Source organism: Nerophis lumbriciformis, linkage group LG04, assembly GCF_033978685.3.
Source record: "Nerophis lumbriciformis linkage group LG04, RoL_Nlum_v2.1, whole genome shotgun sequence".
NCBI classification, from domain to species: Eukaryota; Metazoa; Chordata; class Actinopteri; order Syngnathiformes; family Syngnathidae; genus Nerophis; species Nerophis lumbriciformis.
The window spans coordinates 13,517,501-13,542,164 of record NC_084551.2 but is presented as its reverse complement, the minus strand read 5'-3'; the positions used below and the strand labels follow the sequence as shown (position 1 = coordinate 13,542,164).

The 24,664-nt window shown below is 38.3% G+C and overlaps 1 protein-coding gene across 1 annotated transcript; it reads left to right on the top strand.

Annotated features, from left to right (window-relative positions):
* Nucleotides 1-2,994: 2,994 nt before the first annotated feature.
* dcaf13 (ddb1 and cul4 associated factor 13) lies at nt 2,995-22,149 on the top strand. The gene is made up of 11 exons (XM_061944723.2): nt 2,995-3,192; nt 4,648-4,847; nt 6,694-6,801; nt 6,893-6,982; nt 7,089-7,244; nt 8,197-8,274; nt 8,356-8,438; nt 11,002-11,166; nt 11,991-12,126; nt 20,331-20,494; nt 21,019-22,149. Exons 1-11 carry the CDS (start codon nt 3,123-3,125, stop codon nt 21,104-21,106), a joined length of 1,338 nt encoding a protein of 445 aa, XP_061800707.1. The 5' UTR covers nt 2,995-3,122; the 3' UTR covers nt 21,107-22,149.
* Nucleotides 22,150-24,664: the final 2,515 nt, after the last annotated feature.

The window sequence follows — 24,664 nt, the reverse complement described above, 5'->3', positions numbered from 1 at the left end:
TTCTGGTTCCTACATTATATATCAATATATATCAATACAGTTTGCAAGGGATACAGTCCGTAAGCACATATGATTGTTCGTGCTGCTGGTCCACTAATAGTACTAACCTTTAACAGTTACTTTTACTTATTTTCATTAGTTACTAGTTTTTATGTAACTGTTTTTGTATTGTTTTACTTTCTTTTTTATTCAAGAATATGTTTTTAATTTATTTATCTTATTTTATTAATTTTTTTAAAAAGGACCTTATCTTTACCATACCTGGTTGTCCAAATTAGGCACAATAATGTGTTAATTCCACGACTGTATATATCGGTATCGGTTGATATCGGTATCTGTAATTAAGAGTTGGACAATATCGGATATCGGCAAAAAGCCATTATCGGACATCCCTAATCATCATTAAAGGAAAGAATGTAATACAAAATATAAATACAAAGTGTCAAGATAGAATAAACTCTCTGCTGCTGCAGCAACAGAGATACAGTCTATATGTCCCTAAGATATATAGATATCTAATGTATTCATACATTGTTTATGTCGGATATACGCATGTATATATAACCTAATCATATTGTTTCTTGAATTTAAAAATAGCTGACCGTTTTTTTCCCCCCATCTCTGGGATTATATTCCCAGTTTTGATCTCGGATTTATAGCATATAAGAATATTCTATTACTGTTAAGCAAACTATGAATAATAAAACACGCCAAAACATGTGACTTTTATCATAGCTACACGTATGACAAAAAATCGCATGAAAATCAGTGGTATTCTATGAGGTAAAATGAATTAAATGCGCTGACAGTTCATTGCTCCTGCCCAATGAATTGCACTGAGTGGAGCAGATCACCACTCCAAGATGGCGGCCCCGCGTCTCGTCAGCGCCAGTAGGCAGTAGCGCTCGATGCTGCGTCTACTTTTAAGATGTCTATGGTGTCAACAGTGAGGGAAGTCAACCTTGCTTCTTCTTCGTCTTCTTTGTGTGTAGATGGCCTTTACGTTTACTACCGCCACCAACTGGTTGGGAGAAGACGGGATCCCGTTCTCTTGCTTTACGGTCGACTTTGCATTGTGAGGCATTTGGAAATAAAGATGAAAGTACTTTCGTTTTTTTACATTCAAATATAAACGTGTTATACAAAAAAAAATGCTATTTTAAGTATGACATTTTATAGCGTATATACGCATTTCATACTGCGCATGTGTATTTTGGTCCCCATGTTGGAAAGGTAATTACGGTACGCCGCCAGTGACAAAATACTTCTTCTTCTTCTTCTTCTTCTTCTTCAGTTTTACGGCAGCTGGCATCCATCTGTGTTGCATTACTGTTATCTTCAGTTTCATTTTATGATTGTGTGAATGCTCCAAAGCTTTCACACATATAAATTTCTACACCAAAATTAATCTATTTATTAAACTTCTTCTTCTTCTTCTCCAGATTTTGGCGCACTCTACCTTCCACATTTTTCACCCGATTCAAACAGTTCCAACTTCAAACTGTTCAGCCCATTCGGGAATCGCGGGCTTTCCCTTGACAAATTCCAAAAATCCCCAGATTTCCAATAATTCCAGGTTTTCCTGGACATTTTTCCCATTCAAATTGAATTGGCCATTTTTCAAACTTCCACCATTTACACATTTTGAACCGATTATAACCATATTCCACCCATCCTGGACATTTAAACTATTATTTTTCCAAGTTAAAAAAAATTCCAGGAATTCCCGGAATTCCCTTTTTTTTCAAACCCTTTTGTGATCCTTTTTTCTGGCGACTACTACCACATTTTTCAACCCACTTCAACCGTTCCACCATCCAAACATTCCTCTTAGTCAGGACAAAAAACGAAGTTGTTTTTCAAACTGGAAAAATTCCCGGTTTTCCCGGAATTCCAGGAATTCCTTAATACAATTTCTCAATTTAAAATGTTACCACTTCAACATTTCTCGACCGATTTGAAAAAAATCCAACACCAACCAATTTTTTTTCTACCATTTTCAAAAAACTTCCCACTTTTCCCGAAATTCCCAATTTTTGGGGAATTTCCCTTTGAAATCAATGGGACATCTTTTTTTTATTTTATTGAACAAACATACATTTATAATGCAGTCATTTGGGATGTCTGTGGTGATTTCTCTTCCTGGTTCGATGACCCGCCCTATATTGCCTCTGATTGGCCTAATTTCAACCAATTGTGACTCATCATACTAGTAAAAAAACGACCAATCATGGATGTTCTTATACGTGCACGCACGTTTTGGAAGGAGGAAAGGGAGGGGTTTAGTAGCCCATGAAAGGGAGTGAGGAGCGGGGGGAGAACAAGAAATACAACAAATAATCGGCGTTTGTTAATTTTAACGTGAAATAAATTAAATCGATATTACGATATTTTCTTAATTCACATCTTGTTTAAAAATATATCGCTATATCTTACATACTCGATTTATCCCCCAACCCTACTAGGAACTAAGTAAGAATACTTGTTCCCCCAACTGCCCGATAATTTGCAACATTTGCCCACGTAAAATGGTAAATAATATTAGTTAGAATTACTTTAATAGCGTACTGTTTTTGTACTTATTTCGATTATTATTATTTCTCAATTGTTTGTAAATGTTGCAATTTATAAATAAAGGTTTATAAAATGAAATAAAAATAAAAAGTTACTTTAATAGCTATATATGTCTTTCTATCTCTATTTGTATTATTACTATTGTTATTTCTATGCTTTTTAGTGCATTATAGTTATGAATATTTATCATTATATTATTATTATTTGTATTGAAATAAAAGTTCCTTAGCTGTGGATATTCATTGATACATGTAACACGTAAAACACTGCAATGATCGTTTGAAAATGGGCTACGAAGAAATGTTATTTTACAAATAAAAAATAGAACTATGGTATTAATTTAACTGACACGTACAGTACTGTATAGCTGTATACTTATTGGCGCGCCCCCTGTATGACGTAATCAACACAGTTTATGTCCCACAGTGCACCGCGGTTTCATTACCCGGATGTTAGCACACATGGGCTGCCGACCAGTGGCTGTTTACAATCTTCATTTTCAAACTAAACTAAGTTTTAGTTTGAACTAGAAGGTTATCCGACTTATTATGAAAGTAAAAGTTCTCTCGAGGAATCCGGACGACTACGTCCGGGAAACCAAACTCGATATTCAGCGTGGTAAGTATCGTTTAGCTCGGCTAGCCTTGCCAGTTTAGTTAATTATGCTAACAACATTGAGTTTATTAGCACATGTGCCATATTCATGTCTTTACCCAAAGTAATGCGAGTTAAAGTTGAAAAGTTGGCCGAATAGCCAAGAGACATATAGTTATCATAACGCATACGCTGCAAAGAACATATTTGAATGCTAAAAGTGTAACCTCACAACTAAGACTACCATCTTTCCATACAAGTACTATACTACATGTTGCTTTTTGCAGATGAGTAAACGTGTTCCAAAGGTTGCAGCACACATATGTAGTCATACTGTTTGCATTGTAGATTTAAAATACTTTAAAAAAAGCATGTGCGTCAACAGATATGCAATGTAAAGAACATGTTTTGTATATGGTTAGACCTGAAATACAATCTTTATGACTAGAGATGTCCGATAATGGCTTTTTTGCCGATATTGTCTAACGCTTAATTACCGATTCCGATATCAACCGTTACCGATATATACAGTCGTGGAATTAACACATTATTATGCCAAATTTTGTTGTGATGTCCCGCTGGATGCATTAAACAATGTAGCAAGGTTTTCCAAAATAAGTCAACTCAAGTTATGGAAAAAAAATGCCAACATGGCACTGCCATATTTATTATTGAAGTCACAAAGTGCATTGTTTTTTTTAACATGCCTCAAAACAGCAGCTTGGAATTTGGGACATGCTCTCACTGAGAGAGCATGAGGAGGTGGGGTTGCGGGGGGTGTATATTGTGGCGTCCCGGAAGAGTTAGTGCTGCAAGGGGTTCTGGGTATTTGTTCTGTTGTGTTTATGTTGTGTTACGGTTGCGGATGTTCTCCCGAAATGTGTTTGTCATTCTTGTTTGGTGTGGGTTCACAGTGTGGCGCATATTTGTAACAGTGTTAAAGTTGTTTATACGGCCACCCTCAGTGTGACCTGTATGGCTGTTGACCAAGTATGAATTGCGTTCACTTGTGTGTGTGAAAAGACGTAGATATTATGTGATTGGGCCGGCACGCAAAGGCAGCGCCTTTAAGGTACGCCCCCAATATTGTTGTGTGGGTGGAAATCGGGAGAAATTCGGGAGAATGGTTGCCCCGGGAGATTTTCGGGAGGGGCACTGAAATTCGGGAGTCTACCGGGAAAATCGGGAGGGTTGGCAAGTATGACTGGGAGACGCAACTGCTCTGTACTTCTCCCTACGTCCGTGTACCACTCCGTAGAGCGGCGTTTTAAAAAGTCATAAATTTTACTTTTTTAAACCAATACCGATAATTTCCGATATTACATTTTAAAGCATTTATCGGCCGATAATATCGGCAGTCCGATATTATCGGACATCTCTATTTATGGATGTTTTTTGCTAAGATATATGTAATATTGTCCATGCAATTAGCGATAGTATACTATTTGTAAATGTTTGATCAATGTATTTTGTATGTAGTCCCCAGAAACTATGACCCTACACTTCACCCATTTGAGGTGTGCAGAGAATACACCCGGGCCCTTAATGCCACCAAGCTGGATAGGGTGTTTGCAAAACCTTTTCTGGCATCATTGGATGGACACAGAGATGGGGTGAACTGCATGGCCAAGCACACCAGCAGCCTTTCCATGCTGCTGTCTGGCTCGTGCGATGGGGAGGTAACGTCTTACTATGTATATATATATATTTTTAATATGATCCAGTAGGGCTGGACTATATGGACAAAAAAGTATATCTCGATATATTTTTACTTAAATTCGATATTTATCTCGATATGTTTTCCAGGTGAAAATATACATATAAAGATATTAATTTTTAAATTTGAAGTGAATGACAACTGTACTGTAAACAGTCAGGGGCACTTTTATTAACCCAGTTAGTCAAGATGGGTATTAACAGCACAGAAAATAAACTGTTTCAGTAGCACAGAATTACATAACATAAATAAAATAGAAAAACAAAGAATGTATAAATAGAATAGAAACATATTCTTTCTACATAAAATACATAACACAGCTGTGCAAATAATACAAAATGTATCAAACTCAGATCAAAAATACATTTGCAGGCAGGCACTTTTTAATTCCCAGTCGACGATGTAATGGACTGTCACACACGTACGGTTCTGTGGTCCTACTAGACCACACGTCTGGTCAGCGCCAAGTAAGTGACCTGACTTAATTGTGCGACTATGAACTTGTTGTTTCAAAATGATTCAACTATTCAATGTCAAAATATAAAGAGTAGAAATAATGAACAAAATGTCAGCTGCTGTCGTGTTTTAAAACACCAATGAAAATTAAATGTAGCATTTGGATAGGCTATACCAGGGATCGGGAACCTTTTTGGCTGAGAGAGCCATGAAAGCCAAATATTTTAAAATGTATTTCCGTGAGAGCCATATAATATTTTTTAACACTGAATACAACTAAATGCGTGCATTTTTAAGTAAGACCAACATCTTTAGAGTATAATAAGTCTCTTATTCATTTGAACAACATTGTTATTCAGAAGCTAACCAATAATAAATAAAATACTTCTTACCATTAATGCGACTTCTTGAACAGGTGCGGTAGAAAACAGATGGATGGATTAAAATGCAAGAGAATGTTTTATATTTTTGAACGTTATTTTTAACACTGATTACCAGCGGAATTATTCATTACCGGTACTTATCGTGTTAAGCAATCTCAGCCAAGATTGATCTGAGAGCCAGATGCAGTCATCAAAAGAGCCACATCTGGCTCTGGAGCCATAGGTTCCCTACCCCTGGGCTATACTGTAGCAAAAGTCATCACATGTCCACAATCATGTGTGTTCTTAAATGTGTATTCCACGTCTTCCGTGTCGAGAGCAGTTTTGATTTGGGCTTACATGGTAAACAACTCAAATGTTGGCCATTGTTTTATCCAGACGCATGCATTTGTCCAAATGTGGCCAAGTAGACGCATTGTGGGTTTCCTGGACGTCGTCTACATCGCTAAAAGAAAAATCTAAGGAAGAGAATCCCTCTGCCATCTTACACTAGTTTTTTTAATATTTAAATCACCCGCTTGAAGATTCCCTCTTCTCTTCTACAACTCTCTCGTTGTCATTTGCGATGTCTGTTGTGATTTCCCTTCCTGGTCCCATGACCCGTCATATGTTGTCTCTGATTGGCCTAATCTCAACCAATCGTGACTCATCATGGTAAACAACCAACTTATCATGGATGTTCTTATACTTGCAAGCACTCCTGGAAGGAGGAAGGGAAGGGGTTTAGTAGCCCGTGGAGGAGAGCGGGGGAGAACAAGGAACACAACAAATAAGCGGCGTTTGGTCATTTTAATGTGAAACAAATTATATCGATATTACGATATTTTCTTCATTCATATCTTGTTTAAAAATATATTGATATATCGTACAAACTCGATATATCGCCCAGGCCTATGATCCAGTTTGTTGTGTGGTAAATCTTCAAACATGTGACAAATAAACGCTTACGGGTTATTTTGTCGTCCTCAGGTTAAAGTGTGGAACCTTGCCAAACGTGAATGCATACGCACACTCCAAGCCCATGAAGGTTTTGTCCGGGGAATTGTTGTACGCTTCTGTGGGACTTCCTTCTTCACGGTGACTGGTGCCTTCATCATACTTACGATGAATGTTTCATGTTTTTATGATTTGTGGATTTCAGGGCTGACGTGTATTGTTTTTGTAATAGGTCGGTGATGACAAAACAGTCAAACAATGGAAAATGGACACCCCGGGTTATGGCGAAGCAGAGGAGCCTATTAACACAATATTGGGCAAGGTATGTTAAGTAGTAACCTGTTATATCGTACTAGACCAGGTACTAAGTGTAAGGTTAATAAAATTATGTCCTCACTATGGTGAAAATAAGTGCCTGTCTATTACAGACAGTCTTTACTGGGCTTGACCATCACCGGGAGGAAGGTGTGTTTGCAACCTGTGGCCAGCAGGTGGACATCTGGGATGAGCAAAGAAGCAGCCCCATCCGTTCTTTCTCCTGGGGAGTAGACAGCTTCAGCGCTGTCCGTTTCAACCCTGTGGAGGTGAGTCTCTGACACAATATGTGTGTAGATTGGATTTAGGATTCTGTCCCTGGTGATCTAACAATACCATTTTGATCGGAATATAAGACGATCCCATATACCGGTACATACTATTTTCATGGCCCTTCTTTGTTGGGGAAAAAATATTTGAAATAGCAACTGTACAATGGAAAAAAGCACGTTTTATTTGTTTGATAGTTATTTTAAGACTGATGCGTTATTGATCACGTCCGTTGCTGTTTGCTAACTTCCCCAATCTTTATGGCTTTGCTTACACATGTGGTTCTGGTTCAGTACTCTGGTCGTGACCAAAAGTTAAAGAAAAACAATTTAGTGTTCATACAGGTATTTTTTATCATCGAACCAAAGCCTGTGCAGAAACATAAATTATGTATGGCATACATCATGTGTATTAACTCAGTTGGCAAACAGCTGGGTTCTCGAAAATAGTACCTCAGCATAAATATGTAGTCTGAAGTCCCACACAATGGTGTCATCCAGTCATAATCGTATTAAAAAAGTACATAAACCGGATTGGTTAGACCAGGTATTTTACTGTAATACAATCTCTTCTTCATATAGACAATGTGTAGAAACAGTGTAGCGCAGTATCTATAACACAACATACTGTATAAAGCTCAGCATAATTCTCTAAAATGTTTAAAAACTGTAAATATTGAAGTGTTTTAGGGTGAATGTTATGTAAATACATTACAAAGTTATCAAGTATGACCTCACTTCAATTGCCAGGTCGTACTGAAGAACAATTACATTTTTGGTAAGGACGATTTTATTTGGTTAGCATTGTTCAAGTGACACAACTGTCCAAGTTGGTTTGGTTGACTGGTACACAGGTGGGAATATTACGGAACAACCACAATTTAGCGTTTAAAATTATGTTAGTGTTACAATTGTATGACTGTAATGACTTTGACATGATTTTTTTTTTCAGACTCATCTTCTTGCAAGTTGTTCTTCAGACAGAAGCATTGTGCTCTATGACATGAGAGAAGCAGCACCCCTTAAAAAGGTACGTACATCATTTTATTTCTGAAGTTTTTGATCTTTGTTGTCCTATATTAGGATATTTATACATGTTTATCATCTCTAGGTCATCATGACAATGAGGAGCAACACATTATGCTGGAACCCAATGGAGGCATATAACTTCACTTGTTGTAATGAAGACTATAAGTGAGTGAAATGTTTACTAATGCCTCCCATGTCCGTGTAGAAAAAAAATGTCAGTTCTATTCTAATCAGAAGTTTACACTCATGCAAATAATTGTCATATCAATTTTGGGCACTTAGTGATTTCATTTATCCTTGGAATGGATGATATATTTAAAGTCCAATATTCATCTTCAATTGATAGTTTGTTTTAAAGAAGAATTTAGTGTACAAGTTCCAATTTATTTAGGAATTTTCTCTAATTTACATAGGGCCAAAATTATACATGAGGTTGGGTTTTTGAAAAACCATACCAGAAACTTCATTTTAACTTTCTTTACAGTTATGATGTGTGTCAGGTGTAGGGCTGGGCAATTTTGGTAAACATCAAAACCACGAATAAAGGTGCTGTTTGGAACATCCTCACAGCAACATTTTTCAAAGCAAAAAATATAACAAGAACACCACCAGCTGGCTTATGTTACCATTAGTGGTTTAATGGAACACATTTGTTTGACAATTGTATATATTTTTAATAATTCAAATGTTTATGTAATCAAAAAAGGTTACCAGCCTAAAATGATTGGTGTTTACAGCTGTCACTCACTCTGTCTCGTCAACATGTACGCGCAGGGAGCGTGTGTACAAATACAAAAGCAGTCCAAGAGACGCAACAAACAATTTGTAGTCACGTTTTTGTTATGATAGAATATACCCGAGTGCAGCTGGGATAGGCTTCAGCCCCCCTGCAATCTCGAAAGGGGACAAGCGGTAAAAAATGGATAGATGGATGGACAGCTAACACTAGCTATCCATATTGCGTCATTACGTACGAGAAGCCGTGAGAGAGCGGGATAATGTGTAAAATACATTGGGAAGTTGGCACTCTCTAGGCATCTGTGTAAATGTTGCAAACAGCCCCTATAATTGAACTTTCTACTTTGATTAAAGTTCATGCAATATTATTCCACTCTCAAGTTCATCTCAGTTTATTTTCTAAATATTTGTATAGTTTTGAAGCAAATAACTAAAAAAGAACATGCACAAAATGAACAATTAAGGGCTATTTATTGAAACAATGTGATTCAGCTAGAATGAAAATGTTTTTGGGGGAAAAAATAAATATTCCTTCAAAATAAGAAAATGAAAAAACTTGTATTTCTTTCATGGAAAATAATTTTAAATACTATGAAAGGGCTGCACGATTATGAGAAAAAACTTCCGATTTTTCTGCCAGAAATTATGATAGCGATTCTTATTGCAATTTTTAGATTTGATTTATTTACATGTTTAAAACTGCTAAAATAATGAGTAAAGAAAGTCATGTTATTTTTAGACTTGTCAATCAATATATTATTTTCTCAAGGTGCCACATATAACAATATACAATAATCTGCTTTTAAAAATATTTTTAGTTTGTGTGCAACATTCATATTTGCTTACATTGTTTTTGGCTGTGTGTCATAGCCTCATGGTCATAAGGCTACCCGTTTTGAACTAAGTTGACTGGCCTCATCTGTGTCACTTTCAGCCATTTTACACTGTCACCATCAAAACTTTTTGCAGATACTGTACAGTAATACTGTACATAGAAATGTAACAATATGAACGTTTCATATCATGGTTATTATTATTATTGCGGTATTGTTGAATGTACTCAAAAAGTACTTACACACACTGAAATTCTTTGACCAAGTTATTTTTTTATACCTAAAATAAATATGTTTGTGTTTCTAATTTTATGTTTCAATTGTTAACCTTTTTTGTTTTAAATATTGGGTTGTACTGTAGCTTTTTAAGATTTATTTAAATTAAAAGTGTGTAACAAATAAAAGCATGCAATTATTATTTATTATTTTGGGTGGCCGTTGTGTCGTTCTACTGTGTTCAGAGTCACATACAGCTTGTCGGTTCAATGTATACAATTGAGTACATTAGTTGCTCAAACTTTGATGTGTTCGTATAGGTTTAGTTTGGGGTATGTCGTTTGTTCATGGGGAAACACGTTAATTTCTCTTGTTTTCATGTTAACATTTAAAGCAGCGAGCTGGTGCCAGTCAGTCTGTAATACTAACCGTCTGGAGTTTTACCACGGTTATCATTATAACCGTTTAGCGTTACATCCCTACCTCTACGGTAATACAACACAAGAGGTGTCTGTTAGTAGCGCACTGACTGCATCTCCTGCAGCGCACACAAACTTGCTGTTTCTTGTAACAATTTTTGATCGGCCAGCAGGCCAAAGGTGTGAAGCTCTACAATTCTGATTCGAAAACAGAGAAGAGTATCCTAACCGCCTCTTGCGGTTAGGTTATTGCAGTATAAGTGAGAATTTTTGTGTTTCTCATGAACATGGGATGCAAGATAACTTCATGCTTCCCAAGACAGACACCGAGTTTGTCTATTTTAAATTTAGAATTAGCTATAGTTTTTGCATAACTGGAGAGAAGATGATGTACGATAAGTGTATGCAAAATTCTGAACTGTACATTGATAAACCCTTTTTATTGGAATGAAAACATTTTTACATTTTAGATTGGTTAAAACGAATGTCAGTGACTCAGCCCTGTTGTGTCTGTCTCCCCAGTCTTTATACATATGACATGAGATTCTTACACCAGCCGACCACAGTGCACTTGGACCACGTGTCTGCAGTGCTAGATGTCGACTATTCCCCCACTGGCAGAGAGTTTGTGTCTGCCAGTTTTGACAAGAGCATCCGCATCTTCCCCAAGGACAGAGGACATAGTAGGTCAGTACCATCCTGCATGAACATGTCAGAAATGGCATTTAAAGGTACAGCGTTCTGTCGCCACTTAGCGGTTCACTTACTGCGATCTCTTTGCGTCGCAGATTTTAAAGTGTTTTATTAGCTTAGGAAGTTATTGTAAGACTGTGGAATGTGGAGGGCTTTAAATGCATGTAATATTAATAAATCATAAAATAAATAGCGTCTCTACTTTGGGAAAATGTATCTACAATGCTGGGGGTAAGGAACGTGACCCCCGCGAGCATGAAGGGAACACTGTAAAACATGATGAGGTATGGAACATTCATAGATAGTAATTGATCATTGAAGAGCCATCATTTAAATGTTTGTTTTTTCCATAGTCATCTAGAGACACATTATGAACAAGCACATTAGAATTGTATTTGAATATGTACGATACAGTTCAACATAGTTCCAAAATAATGAATGCTGTCGTTCTGTACTGAGAGTTGATAGCGAATACCAATTTCCAACCCTTGTCCCTAGCCGGGCTTTTGAAAAAACAAAAATATTCATAATCCACCATACAAACAAGCAATATACTAAAATATCACGCAGTGAAATAAAATACAAAATACAAGGAAAGCCCTAAAAAAGCAAGTACAACCAGGGCCAAGTCAATGTGTACAGTTTTGTTTTGCCTTTCACCAACACTATGACAGGGCAGATACATAAACCATGGAAATTAATTGATGGGGGAAAAAATTCTGCCTACCGTAGTAGTTATTTGGATTGCGTTTAAACATTGCTGTATCCCTCTTTTTAACATCTACTAAAGGCACTTGTAACTTTCCTTTTGCAATCAGGGAGGTGTACCACACCAAACGTATGCAGCACGTCATCTGCATAAAGTGGTCAGCAGATAACCGCTACATTTTGAGCGGGTCGGATGAAATGAATATCCGACTGTGGAAAGCAAATGCATCTGAGAAATTAGGAGTGGTAAGTACAACTTTAAATTAATCTTTTCCACTTTGACAACGACAACACCACCGATACAACGTTTTTACTTAGAGGGGTCCTGTTATGCAAAACCAACTTTGTCTTACCTGTTGGCACCTGTTTTTGTGTCCCAAAAATGTTCAATCAAAACAGGCATGGCGAAGATATTTGTAAACTTATCTTGCTGTCTTTCATACTTTCTTAACATGAGCAATTTGGAATTTGAGTAGCTAGTGATGTACTGTTGTCGCTAGTTATGTCAGCGGATATCGCTATACAGGTATATGGTCAAGTTTTACCCAAAGAGATTTGCGCGAGTCTGTTGATGTAGTCAATAAGTTCCTTCTTTTTCACTATCCTCTCGTTGTGGGAGAGACTGTCTCATACATGCACATGCATCCTCCACTGCTGCCATTTCTAATACAAAGTAGCGTATAGTTCAAACTTATATCTGTAAGTAGACTCGATAGGGAAGCTCTAAGAACTACAACATGGCTGATGGAGTGGAGACAGAGTCGAGGTGAAGGCACGTAAGTAAAATCACCCACAAAACGGCGCATCCTGAAGAGATTGTCAGAAAGCGGTATGAAGATAGTCTGTAAAATAAAATCTTTGCAAAATTTTGACCAAAGAACCACCATTACATGTTATGTAGGAACGAAGTGTTTATATATAGAAAAAAATCATAACCTTTTACTTCAGGTGAAGGTTGGGACATCTGCCTAAGAAAGTACACTAAACACTTTTACACTAAATAGTCAACAGCTTAATCTTTGTCAAATGTCAGACATATGTCATCCTCCTCAAATTTATTACCTGACTCATCAGATTGTTGCTTTTGCCAGAACACCCACCTTGGCAGTGGGTGACAGTGTTAGGATTTGCCAAATATCCTGATTTAGAGCAGGATCCCTCACTTAAGTAATATGTACCAGCTGGAGTAGTAGGAACTCTTCCAAGACCTCATATTTTTTGTAACACTTTTACACAGGCAGAAAGAAAGTAGGACCCTGAGTTTAATTCTGTGCTCAACTATTAAATTAAACCCCTTCAAGAAGCTGAGATATGTTTGAGTGCTCCAAATATCAGTTATGGCTAAATAATAAAGATCAATGGTGTGCTGCCCTCATTTCAAACAGCCATCTTTCATTCCGAATCAGAGTCAGTTCTGCTTATTCTCCTAATGCTGCTTCCGATTGCAAAATGGGCTCACTTGGCACTTGTTTTACTGTCGCTGTGGAAGAAAAGATTTATTTGCAAGCGTTGCACTTAAAGAGATCAGACGGGGCCTGCTCCTATCAGCAGTTTAAATTGACCAATCACTTAAAACGGCCGCTTGCTACATAATGAAACATTAACAATCAAGTTGGACTGAAAGTATCTTTCATTATCAAGAAATAGTGAAATGCTGAATCAAAGCATCACGTACTTGTCTTATAGTTGCAGCATTTCACTTTTTTTCTTTGGAAACTTTTCATTTAACATTCAATATTCTATGCGATGCAAGTTTGCTCTTAAACTAATACATTTTAAGAATTCCTTTCAACAATCTATTGAAGAATGTAGGAGCCACATGTGCTAAGTTGTACATGTATGTGAGTGACCCTGAGCACTGCACTGTGGGCATGTTTTCATTATAGTAAGCGCATACATACACCTGCGGTGCGGGGGCGTGGATAATGAGGGGTGAGCTTGGGAGAGAAACTTTTTGTTGATCGTCTTTTACTCCTATACCGTCTTCTACATCGTTAGTCTTTTCCATAATTTTGGCATATTGGGATAATTGGTCATCTTCATCATTTATCAATTTATCAGTAAGTGCTTGTTTCTATTTCATTTCAAACGGAGCAATAAACACCCCACATGTACATATACAATCAGTCTGATGAGTAATCAATGTCATCCACCCCTTTGTCACCCCTGTCTTAGCTTCTCTTTGGAAAAACTTGTGAATTTGTACGCCGCAATGAAGAAGATAAAGCCACTAAATAGTTGAAAATAGTTGAATTCGGTGACAAGAAACTGTTGCACATCTATTTGTAATTCAGAGCAATTTTGTCCAGAGGAAATCTAAATAATCTGTTCTGGGGTGAAACTGTCAATATCCTTAAACCGTTAATGACACAAGCATTTTAACAAAAATTGTAAGACATAGTCCTCCCAGCATGCATTTGGGTCTTCTTGGAAAGCCTCACCATGGAGGGCTTGTGACTCAGCTCTCTTTTTACCAGAACTAGCCGGTACAGGGATGGCATTACGACAGAGGCTTGTGGATTTTACACTCCAGCCACTCTTAACCTCCTGAGAACCATGATCTCAGATTTGTAGTTGCTAATTCTCATTCCAGAAACAGGACACTCTGGACCGCATCATCTGCTAAATAGCAGAGTTGAGATCCTAAGGCCCTCCAATCTAGACACCTTTAATGCCTTGGCTGCCCCTCAAAATCCTGCCCATAAAAATGGTGAATATAACTGGTGACAAAGGGCAGCCTTGGTATTTGTCACTGTTTACCGTGAACAGACATAGACAAAAACATTGCAATATTTTAAGTACGGTAATGTTCCTGACTTCCAGGCAAAGGAAAAGACACGTGTTCACCATGACACATGTCACAACATTCATCTTCCCGTAACCTCTCATGTGTATTTATCATCTTTATCATCTTAGACTTAGACTCAGTTACAATGATATCATGATCTCACATTCTTCTCGCAATACCCCAGGTTGAGGCCCGTCTTTCTTTGGGAATGAAAATTTCCAAAAAGCCAAAGAAAAAAGAAAAACACATGCGGGGGTTCATCCTTTTGCTGAATATCTTGTTAGATTTTCTGATTTGAACATTATAGATTTGTGCAATTGTAGAGACATACTGTAGTTATGGTTGAATTCAAAGTTGTATATCCTTCAGGGTGTGTGACCTTTTGATATTTTGAGAAATGCTGCTCAAGAACAGCTTCCCTGGTCTGTCATAGCGCTACTGATTCAAAGACAAACATACTCCTTTTTTTGTTTCTCTTAATTTTAGAGTAAACACGTGTGCAAACATTTTATAAAAATGTAAAGGTATCTTAGTTGAAAGAGTGAAAAACTTAAGAGAAAGAAATAAAATTGTATTTTGTTAAAACACATTTTTTTAAAGCGTGCTCGTGGGAACATACATTTTTTCTCCCTCCCTTTTAGTATGCTACTTCTGATGAAGGTGCTTCTTTACCAAAGTACCATACTTATTTTTTCCTAGATAAATTGTCCACATCAGCCATATTTTCTTTTATATTTCTTTCCTCAAATGTAATATGAGTCATTTTCTCCAAGTTCTATGTTTTCTTTATACTGTCACAGCCACAGATTCCAAATAGACTGTTCAAGTCTAGATCAGTGTCTTTTGATGACTTGCGTAGAAGCTGTAAAAAGCACCATAGCCAAATATCGATCCTCTGTCCATACTACTGACTGTGTTCCATGTACATAGTCACACGTCATTGGAATAAATATATACAGTCGTTGTCAAAAGTTTACATACACTTGTAAAGAACATAATGTCATGGCTGTCTTGAGTTTCCAATAATTTCTGCAACTCTTATTTATTTGTGACAGAGTATTTGGAGCACATACTTGTTTGTCACAAAAAACATGTTTGGTTCTTTTTTGAATTTATTATGGGTCTACTGAAAATGTGACCAAATCTGCTGGGTCAAAGTATACATACAGCAATGTTAATATTTGGTTACATGTCCCTTTGCAAGTTTCACTGCAATAAGGCACTTTTGGTAGCCATCCACAAGATTCTGGCAAGCTTCTGGTTGAATTTTACTCCACTCCTCTTGACAAAATTGGTGCAGTTCAGTTAAATGTGTTGATTTTCTGACATGGACTTGTTTCTTCAGCATTGATGATTTAGCCACCATTCCTTTACCACTTTTGACGTGTGTTTGGGGTCATTGTCCTGTTGGAACACCCAACTGCGCCCAAGACCCAACCTCCTGGCTGATGATTTTAGGTTGTCCTGAAGAATTTGGAGGTAATCCTCCTTTTTCATCGTCCCATTTTTACTCTCTGTAAAGCATCAGTTCCATTGGCAACAAAACAAGCCCAGAGTATAATACTACCACCATCATGCTTGACGGTAGGAATGGTGTTCCTGGGATTAAGGGCCTCATCTTTTTCACTTAGCGGCGGCGATGACCAAGAAGAACGCGGAGTTGGAATATAATTACAACACTTTATGTACATATTTATATACAGATTTGAACAATTAGTTATTCACTGAAATATATTTATTAATTGTGGTTCTTACAAAAAATATATCTTATAAAATATAAAAGCTAAAATGTCTCTTAAAGCTCTGCCCCTTTAATTAGTGCATACTAAATAATTTAACTTTAGCCTACTACTACAACCATATTATTTACCAGCAACATAAAGTGAAACAGAGGCAGAGGTGTATGTTTTGTCGTGGTGTGGAATATAAATTAGGACCCTTTTCATGAGAAAAGTGCATTTCTGATCTGACCCTGCTTTATTTGTCAGTGTTTGCTGAGTCTCACCTGTTCCCTCCGCCCTAATTTTTCTACTTGCCCGACTTCTCAAATCTACTTGCCCCAATATTTTTACTTGTCCTGCCTAGGTTTTTTTCTGGCTGTGTAGTGCTCATGGCTTATATCTTACTAAAATTCTTCCCGTTGACTATTTACAACACTACACAGTATTTATTATTATTATTATCTATAATTACATGTAAATGGCATTGCATACATGCAAAATTAAATGCTATTTCACATTATTTGACCAGTAGCAGTTACACCCATCTGAACAGGTCAGCCACATGTTTAAAGCCCGATCACAGTTGAAATCTTGAAATGAAGGGCCTTTAATGGCCAAAACATTAACCTGGACAACATTTTAACAGCTGGTTGGCTCAGATTTCATTCTTTTCATTGCATTCACATGCTGCAGTGGACAGTGGACAATTTAGCTTGAGTATTAATGTAGTATCTGAAGCACCGTCTCCACGTGTGTTTATTGACAACAGGGTTATAACCTGGACACGTTAGCTCGTCGGTATGAAAACAGGTGATTGTTATTACGTGCCCCAGAACCCGAGTCAAACAGCGGCGGTGTTAATGAAGCAGCGTCAGGCTGCTCACCGTCAGTGAAACGCTCGGTGAAATCGCGGATTAACGTTAAATATATGACGAGCCGTGAGCGATGCAGCTATAACCTATCTACCTATAAGCTATATTACCCTCGTATTTTTATCCCGTCTTCGTCTTCTTCTTCGTCTTCTTCTTCTTCTTCTTCTTCTGGCCCACCAGGTGAATTAAGTGCTATTGGCGGAGTTGCAATGCATAGTAGGCTACCGCCACCTACTGCACCGGAGTTGTAACTACAAGGTACATTCACAGACAGTCCCATTGCTTTTATGAGCGGTCGAGCGAGTCAAAAGCCGAAAAATCCATTTTTGGCGGACGTAATTCTTTCGTGGCGGGCCGCCACAAATAAATGAATGTGTGGGAAACACTTATATATATATATACATGGTATATATATATTTATATATGTATGTATGTATATATATATATATATATATATATATATATATATATATATATATATATATATATATATATATATATATATATATATATGTGTGTGTATATGTATATATATGTGTGTGTGTGTGTGTATATGTATATACCGGTATATTTGCCTATTGGATTCTGATTAATGGCTAAATTTATCACACCGCTAAAGTAACTTGGTCCTATGACAAAAAGGAGGATTGTTGCCTCCAAATGGTTTTTTGCTTTGTTTTGTTGCGATTCTGATTCTGATTCTAACTGGCTACCTGAAGAATCACAGTAATCCAACAGGATCAGCATCTCACAGCTCCTACAAACTAAATCCAGACAAATCGTTGCTTTTAATTAGAATAAAAGCCTTTGAGGATGGTGGCCTCAGTCAACACAAGTTCAGGAAGCTTTTGGTTTTTATGAGAGGCATGAACGTTGTTAAGCTGCTCTTGTCAGTTTTTACTAGACATTGGTTGACTTTTGAATGACCATGTTGCCGGGATGAAATCACTACTTACTGCGCAGGGTCAGTACCTCAGCATCTTAAGAAACAACTGTTGCTAATACCACTAACACTAATACCACTCCAGACAAGTACAGATTACTGGTAATAGAACATGCTTTGCTGCCCCCCATAGCAGCAATTCACAACCACTGTGAGAGATCAGGTGTGCCGCGAGAAATTATCCAATTTCACTTAATTGCATTGAAAATTATTAATTTCCAACAAATATTGCATCTTTGTCTATCTATGATGTATAGTGTCAGGCAGCACATATGCTTTTCCACTAGATGGCAGAGGTACAATAACTGTGTATATACTTTGTGGAATTTATGTACCGGTAATGTAAAATATGTCACTTGGCCCAATAAAGGTTGGGCAACACTGTCCTATAGTAGTTACATGCCATAACATGTTTACTTTCGGCAAACAATACAAAATAATTTACTGGAAAACATATCGCATTATAGGAACCGACTCAGTCCATGACATCACTCAGAGCGGTGCTAATTTTACAAGTTGCCGACCTCATGGTGACTGACTCATCTCATCCTCATCAGTAATAGTGTGCACTTGGCAAGACTACGCCTGTTTATCAACTCTTGCGGTTGTGATGCTTTCTGTCAGAAGTCTGAAGATTACGGTACATGATTTGGTCGGATACATATTTTTATAATGACTTATGTTAACCATTTTAGGACCTGTTGCAGAACCTGGTTTGAAAGGGCACAAGTTTAATAAGCAGTCAAAGACCTAGATAAACTGACTTACTTGCCACAACATTATGATAATATACACAATATACAAACTGTGTCCACATTTTTGCCTAAACAAGGATAATATTGCTGAGCTGTAATAATATGTTTATTGTAGACATGTCCAAATCATGGTATTGGATCAGGGCCGATATTAGCCTTGTACAACTGATCGGCTGATAAGCTGCCAAGCCCAGATGATTTTTCCTACTTCTGTGTCCCAGTGTTTACATGACTAAAGATTGTACTCACTAAAAATATTTTTTTTAAAGGGATGGACAATCAGGGAGACCCAATTACATTTCCGGATTACACATGCAAGAGTTGCATGAATTCTAAGCGAGTGCTTGTCTTGCTAGAACACCGGTTTGAATTTGAGAACAAGCTGCCATAAGAGCATTGTCAATCCAACATGCAAAGCCGCTCCTAAAATACTAATACAACTGTGGTGGGAAATAAACTAGGTTTCTTTCAAGTGCCATTATCACAGGAGAAAAAGGAATGGCTAAGCATGCCATACACATACAAACAGAGCAGCACGACACAAGAAGCTAACCGCTAAAGAGTCAATGTAAAGGAAAAGTGATCAATCCAAATGCCGATACCATCGATACTTAGAGTAGTACTAGTATAAAACGATACAAAAATGATTAGATCCAATTTTTTTCTTGTTCTTATTATTACAAAATAATTTTTGGTTCGTTTTTGTTATGGTTTACAGTCAGTCTCTGGATACAGGAAGGCTTTGAGGGCAAAACCCAATTATTTGCTGTATTTTTCTGACCAAAGAGCGCACCAGATCAAAAAGGGCACTGCCGACGAGTGGGTCTATTCAGGTCTTTTTTCATACAGCCGTGTGTAATGTTCTATATTCTCAATGGAACATTTAAAGTTTTGGTGTCGTTTACTGGCGTATCTCTTATGTGTGACTGGCATCTATTGGTCACTCTTATCATTACACCATGTACCAAATATAATAGCTTCAAGCTGGGTAAGCACAACCAGAATTATGCCGTACATTAGGCGCACCGGGTTATAAGGTGCACTGTCCATTTTTGAGAAAATTAAAGGATTTTAAGTGCGCCTTATAGTCCGGAAAATGCAGTAAAAAGAAGCTCTTAATAGTTTTTGCTTTTATTGTACAAAGTTTATTGGAAAAAAATAGTTTGAAGCATTTAATACCAAAAATTTAATGCATCATCTGATTTACAACAATACTAACAAGTTCTGAATTTAATAGGATTAGCTTAAAGCTTTATTTTAAAAAAGTGTTTTGTTTACTGGTACTTTAGTACATTTTTTGTTTGTCGGTGTTTTTGTGCTGTACTGTGTACTCAAATCCAACTCACCAGTCTCCCCCCCAATGACTTGTAGCTGCCCCCCCGGGAGGAGGCGGCCACCAACTACCGGCAAAAGCTGACAGAGAAGTACAAGGAGTTCCCGCAGATCAGACGTATCGCTCGTCACCGACATCTCCCCAAGCCCCTCTTCCACGAGTCTAAGGAGCTGAGGATAATGAAGGAGGCTCGCCGCAAAAAGTATGTTTTCATCGTCTGTCCTGTTTCATAGTAATAATTTGCGACAATGACACATGTCCACGTGCAGATTGTGACCTGGGGCTGCTGCCAGGTTACGTCTGACCTTTAGTTGTCCCACTCGCCTCATGGAAAATCACCCTGATGGTGCTCCCCTTCCATGACATGTTCTCAATAAGCAGTACATACTCATTCACTGTTGGATGCTGGATTGATTGTCCCACTTCAACCTGCTGCCACTGAGTCATAGCACTGTGTACTTGCCCCAACACCCACCCCCCCTTTTTTTAACCAGCACTATCATCACACGTCAGACCTGCATGTTGACTGTGAATGATTTACTTTGTATGTTTTATGTGTTATTATCAGGGCACATTAGTGTCGCTGGTGAGTTAGGTGTTTGATCAATCAGTCTCCTTCCTGTTTGCTCACTCCCATCACCAATCACTCATCCATAAAATGGTCCCAAGCAGCTTGTTCTTTTTGTTTGTTTTTTTACTCATTCCTTTTTCTTTGTTGTCTTTTAGGGAGCGGAATGTCCGGATGCACAGCAAACCAGGAAGTGTACCTGTGCTGTCTGAGAAGGAGAAACATGTTGTGGCTGTGGTCCAGTGAAACAAAATATGCAAACTGTGTAGGTGCATCACACGTACACAATGTGTGGTCAGACAACTATCAATTCACTCTAATGGACACTTTTTTGTTGTTGAACAAGTCAAACTTTCATATGCTGCTGTAAAAAAGTCATTTTACAAACTGTTCCTTTTAAAGTGAACATCTTCCCTATCAGGGTACTGTTGAAATATGACTTCAAGAAATGGATGCTATTTTAAACCTACAAAGATGAATATGTATGATAGAGACCTCCTAGCAAAAATAAAGAAAATGCCAAATTCCACATAGTTTCATAAATGTTTAACTGTCTACTGCTGTTAAGATCTCAGTGAATAAGTCTTTGATTGAATAAGATGATTTGTGATTGGCCCCATCTGTAATTTAGCTGTGTTTGACTTAAGCCCTTCAGCTGCGTGTTGTTGGACATGGTACTAATTTACTTATGAGTCTTTATGAGCTATATCCTCTATCTTCTTAATGTAGTCCTTTAAATCCTCTCAACACTTACCGGTACCTCAGCCAGCTTAAGGCCAACGTACAGGTATCATGGTTCTTGTTTAGTCAATGTATCAATGTCATTTTAAATACAGCATCAATTGAATATGATTTGATTACCTGTAACCATATTTTGGAAGCAAATGTTAAAATGACACTAGTCACAAAAAGGTTGATTTTTGGGTGAAATTTCGGGATATTGAATACATGATAACCTACAGGTGAATTTGATATAACATTTGAACGCACATGTCTAACTGACTTGTTCTCTAACAAGGAGCTGAAAGGCAAGATACATAAGGTTGTGTGAGCCATGAATTGATCAATACATTTCCGAGTTGAACTAAATTCGGTAATTCAAAAATCATGCTGTTAATATTCTGACTTATTGACTCTTAAAGACGACACCTAACACCTGATCAACAGTACCTCACCATAGCAAGGCTTCTAACAGAATGCTCTGTGGCAAGTGGCCAGTGAGCTTCAAGTGTAACAGTGTTATGTCAAATAGATTTTAAATTTAAAGAAAAAAAAAAACTAAGAATCCACAGAAAAAAGTAAATTTTCAATTCTACTCATACAGTAGTATTTCAATTTACGGGCTTAATTGGCTCTTTGACGCAGCTCTTAACTCAAAACACTCGTATCTCAAATCGTCTCCCATTTGAATTTAAATCAGAAACAGCACAATTTTAACATGTAGCATGCCTTTTAAAAAGAAAAATTAAATTGTAGATAAAAAAACAATACAATATAATATACTACAAACAACTACAGTATCAAGTATGGTAATGTAATAATAATGTACAACATTCACCTTGGAGAGTGGACTTCTACGATATCTCCTCCACTCGCCTGTCCATCAAACATCAGGAGCTCTTCGAAATGTTCACTGAAAATTGTCTGCCATTTAGATATAAAAGTGCTGCGCTCGAATTGCTTCATCAAGTTGCCGACACTCTGTCATGTTTTTGACAATTCCTTTCTCAATAAATATCATCCACTTCTTCTCAGCACTGTCCTTCACACTCACTTTCTTCCTTCCGTGGTTGGTAAAGTTATGTCCATCTCTTGCTATGAGCTAATACTAGCGAGTAAGACCAGATGTTTTGGCTGGATGTTAAGGGGTTCACTGTGACACAACTCAAATTTTTGATTGTAACTTAAAGCATAACAATTATCTCAAAACACTCTTATGTTGAGGTACCACTGTATTTGAGCCTTTTTTTAACTCACTATTTGTATCCCTCCGACAACATTATTCCTCTCTTCCACAGCTTGCAATGCAATCAATTATGCAAATGAAGCAATCACGTAGCAACGTCGAGACAGCCAATAGCTACTTTCCTTAATGCGAGCTCATTGACCAGCACAGCTCTTTAGGCATTGTGAGTGAGGGTTTTTCACAATCGCTCAGCCTCTTTAGCGTGGTAACATTCACATTGATCATACTTTAATCCAGAGCACAGTCTGGCCAACTAAACAGACACCATGACTGCTACCAAGGACGTGTACATAGTGTATAAGCATGCATTGTGGCTGTTCTGACGTTTGTTTTCCTAACAAAATAAACCAAAATATGTCTATTTTGTTCAAAACATGCGCCAGCTCATTAACTTACAATAAAACAGGCTTCTATTTTGTCAAAGTATAATTCCGCGGCCGTATATATGACATATTCTGCTCCTACATTCCTGCAGTGTTTCATGACCAGCAGGTTCTCTAACACGCACCCAACGGAGCAATAAACGTAACAAAATACACAGAAGGCCCAAAAAAAGTTATTACCCCCATTTTGCTAAATCTTCATCAGTTTTGGACCAACAATCCCGGAGAAATTGTGACTTTTGTGTGAAGTATGTTAACTGTGGTGGCTGCCTCCAATGTATTTGTAATCACTGTCACTCATCATATATTACTCTGACTGATTTTTTTGTAACATGGTAAGTGAATAAGGGTACTTATGTAGTTATTTTCCCATATTTCTACACAATAACTAAGATATGGTAAGTAATGGGGAGTAATATTTTTGCTTTATTCCATCCATCTTCTTCCGCTTATCCGAGGTCGGGTCGCGGGGGCAGCAGCTTAAGCAGGGAAGCCCAGACTTCCCTCTCCCCAGCCACTTCGTCCAGCTCCTCCTGGGGGATCCCGAGGCGTTCCCAGGCCAGCCGGGAGAGATAGTCTTCCCAGCGTGTCCTGGGTCTTCCCCGTGGCCTCCCACCGGTCGGACGTGCCCGAAACACCTTCCTAGGGAGGCGTTCGGGTGGCATCCTGACCAGATGCCCGAACCACCTCATCTGGCTCCTCTCGATGTGGAGGAGCATCGGCTTTACTTTGAGCTCCCCCCGAATGACAGAGCTTCTCACCCTATCTCTAAGGGAGAGCCCCGCCACTCGGCGGAGGAAACTCATTTCGGCCGCTTGTACCCGTGATCTTGTCCTTTCGGTCATGACCCAAAGCTCATGACCATAGGTGAGGATGGGAACGTAGATCGACCGGTAAATCGAGAGCTTTGCCTTCCGGCTCAGCTCCTTCTTCACCACAACGGATCGATACAGCGTCCGCATTACTGAAGACGCCGCACCGATCCGCCTGTCGATCTCACGATCCACTCTTCCCCCACTCGTGAACAAGACTCCGAGGTACTTGAACTCCTCCACTTGGGGCAAGATCTCCTCCCCAACCCGGAGATGGCACTCCACCCTTTTCCGGGAGAGAACCATGGACTTGGAGGTGCTGATTCCCATCCCAGTCGCTTCACACTCGGCTGCGAACCGATCCAGTGAGAGCTGAAGATCTTGGCCGGAGGAAGCCATCAGGACCACATCATCTGCAAATAGCAGTGACCTAATCCTGCAGCCACCAAACCAGATCCCCTCAACGCCCTGACTGCGCCTAGAAATTCTGTCCATAAAGGTTATGAACAGAATCGGTGACAAAGGGCAGCCTTGGCGGAGTCCAACCCTCACTGGAAACGTGTCCGACTTACTGCCGGCAATGCGGACCATGCTCTGACACTGATTATACAGGGAGCGAACTGCCACAATAAGACAGTCCGTT